This window comes from Pseudoliparis swirei, chromosome 16, assembly GCF_029220125.1.
Source record: "Pseudoliparis swirei isolate HS2019 ecotype Mariana Trench chromosome 16, NWPU_hadal_v1, whole genome shotgun sequence".
Lineage (NCBI taxonomy): Eukaryota > Metazoa > Chordata > Actinopteri > Perciformes > Liparidae > Pseudoliparis > Pseudoliparis swirei.
This window is the reverse complement of record NC_079403.1, coordinates 655,921-658,420: the sequence shown is the minus strand read 5'-3', so window position 1 is coordinate 658,420 and position 2,500 is coordinate 655,921. Positions and strand designations below refer to the sequence as shown.

At 27.5% G+C, this 2,500-nt stretch overlaps 1 protein-coding gene across 1 annotated transcript in view; it reads right to left on the bottom strand.

Moving 5' to 3' along the window:
- The window catches only part of gcm2 (glial cells missing transcription factor 2), an 8,122-nt gene extending 6,605 nt beyond the window's left edge, over positions 1-1,517 (bottom strand). Inside the window, exon 1 of the mRNA XM_056434600.1 lies at positions 1,425-1,517. Within this exon, the coding sequence (XP_056290575.1) occupies positions 1,425-1,517 (93 nt within the window). The remainder of the gene's footprint in view (positions 1-1,424) is intronic.
- Between the last annotated feature and the right edge of the window lie 983 nt (positions 1,518-2,500).

Genomic DNA, 2,500 nt, shown 5'->3' with positions numbered 1-2,500 from the left:
ATTATCATATATCATAATATAATAATAATCATATATCATAATAATAATATATCATAATATAATAATCGTAATAATAATGATCATATATCATAATATCATAATAATCATATATCATAATAATAATAATATATCATAATATAATAATAATCATATATCATAATATAATAATAATAATATATCATAATATAATCATAATCATATATCATAATAATAATTATCATATATCATAATAGAATAATAATCATATATCATAATAATAATCATATATCATAATATAATAATAATATATCATAATATAATAATAATCATATATCATAATATAATTATAATATATTATAATAATATAATTATAATATATTATAATATAATAATAATCATATATCATAATAATAATCATATATAATGATAATAATATATCATAATATAATAATCATATATCATAATATAATAATGAGCTTTAGCTCAGTGGGGTAAGAGGGCCGTCCTGCAACCGCAAGGTTGTGGGTTCGATCCCCGCTCTCCCCATTAGCTGCAAGTCGAAGTGTCCTTGAGCAAGGCACTGAACCCCCAGTTGCTTCCCGGGCGCTTCACCGCAGCCCACTGCTCCTTAATAACTAAGGATGGGTTAAATGCAGAGAACTAATTTCCCCTTGGGGATTAATAAAAGTGTATATTCTTCTTATTCTTAATAATCATTTATCATAATATAATAATAATCATATATCATAATATAATAATAATCATATATCATAATAATAATCATTTATCATAATATAATAATAATCATATATCATAATATAATAATAATCATATATCATAGTGTAATAATATTCATATATCATAATATAATAATAATATATCATAATATAATAATAATCATATATCATAATAATAATTATCATATATCATAATTTAATAATAATCATATATCATAATATAATAATAATCATATATCATAATATAATAATAATCTTATATCATAATAATAATCATATATCATAATAATAATAATAATATATCATAATATAATAATAATCATATATCATAATATAATAATAATCATATATCATAATAATAATCATATATAATAACAATAATAATCATATATCATAATATAATAATAATCATATATCATAATATAATAATTATATATCATAATAATACTCATATATGATAATGAAATAATAATAATATATCATAATGAAATAATAATAATATATCATAATATAATAATAATCATATATCATAATAATAATCATATATCATAATAATAATCATATATCATAATGTACTAATACTCATACTCATAAACTATAATAGTATACATATATATATATATATATATATATATATATATATATATATATATATATATATATATATATATATATATATATATAGTTAATGCACACGCGGACATGTACCTGCGGCAGTTTGGGGTCGTTGATGTCCCACGTGACCTTCATCCCGACGGAGCACACGCAGTCCGCCTCCTCGCGCTCTTCCGCCCGAGACATGGTCCCGGTCCTGGTGCAGGTCCCGTTCCTGGTCCTGGTCCTGGTCCTGGTACCTGCCCTCCTCCCGGTCCTGGTCCTAGTCCCGGTCCTGGTCCCGGTTCAGAGACTCCAGAAAGCAAAGAGAAGTAAAGTTTGGAGGTGAGAGTCCCGCGCTGCTCCCGACGGCGCGTGCAGCTCCGGAGAGTCTCAGGTGAGAAGTGACGGACAGGTGAGCGGCGTGCGCTCAGGGGGGGGGGGGGGGGGGGGGTAGTGTTTAATGTTCACCTCCCTCTTTAGAAATTGTATAACTATATTCATCATTATTATTATATTATTATATTATTATATTATTATTATATTATATTATTATATTATTATTATATTATTATATTATCATATTAGTATTATTATATTATTATATTATTATTATTATAATTATTATTATATTATTATTATATTATTATATTTTTATATTATTATTCATTATTATTATTATTGTATTATCAGAAGAATAAAATAAAACCTGAAATATATTAAAATATTTTAAAGATGCTGATTCAGAGAAGAACAAGTGTGTGAGTGTGTGTGTGTGTGTGTGTGTGTGTGTGTGTGTGTGTGTGTGTGTGTGTGTGTGTGAGTGTGAGTGAGTGTGAGTGTGTTTGTGTGTGTGTGTGTGTGTGTGTGTGTGTTGTATAAACACTCCAGTGTTTCTCCTAAAACAAATAAACTCATTTATCATCAATTAAAGGACACAAGGACGTCAACTTCTACCTCTCTGTCTCTCTGTCTCTCTGTCTCTCTCTGTCTCTCTCTCTCTCTCTCTCTCTCTGTCTCTCTCTGTATCTATCTCTCTCTCTCTGTCTGTCTCTCTCTCTGTCTCTCTCTCTCTCTGTATCTCTCTCTATCTCTCTCTGTCTCTCTGTCTGTCTCTTTCTGTCTCTCTGTCTCTCTTTCTGTCTCTCTCTCTGTCTCTCTGTCTTTCTGTCTGTCTGTCTGCCTGTCTG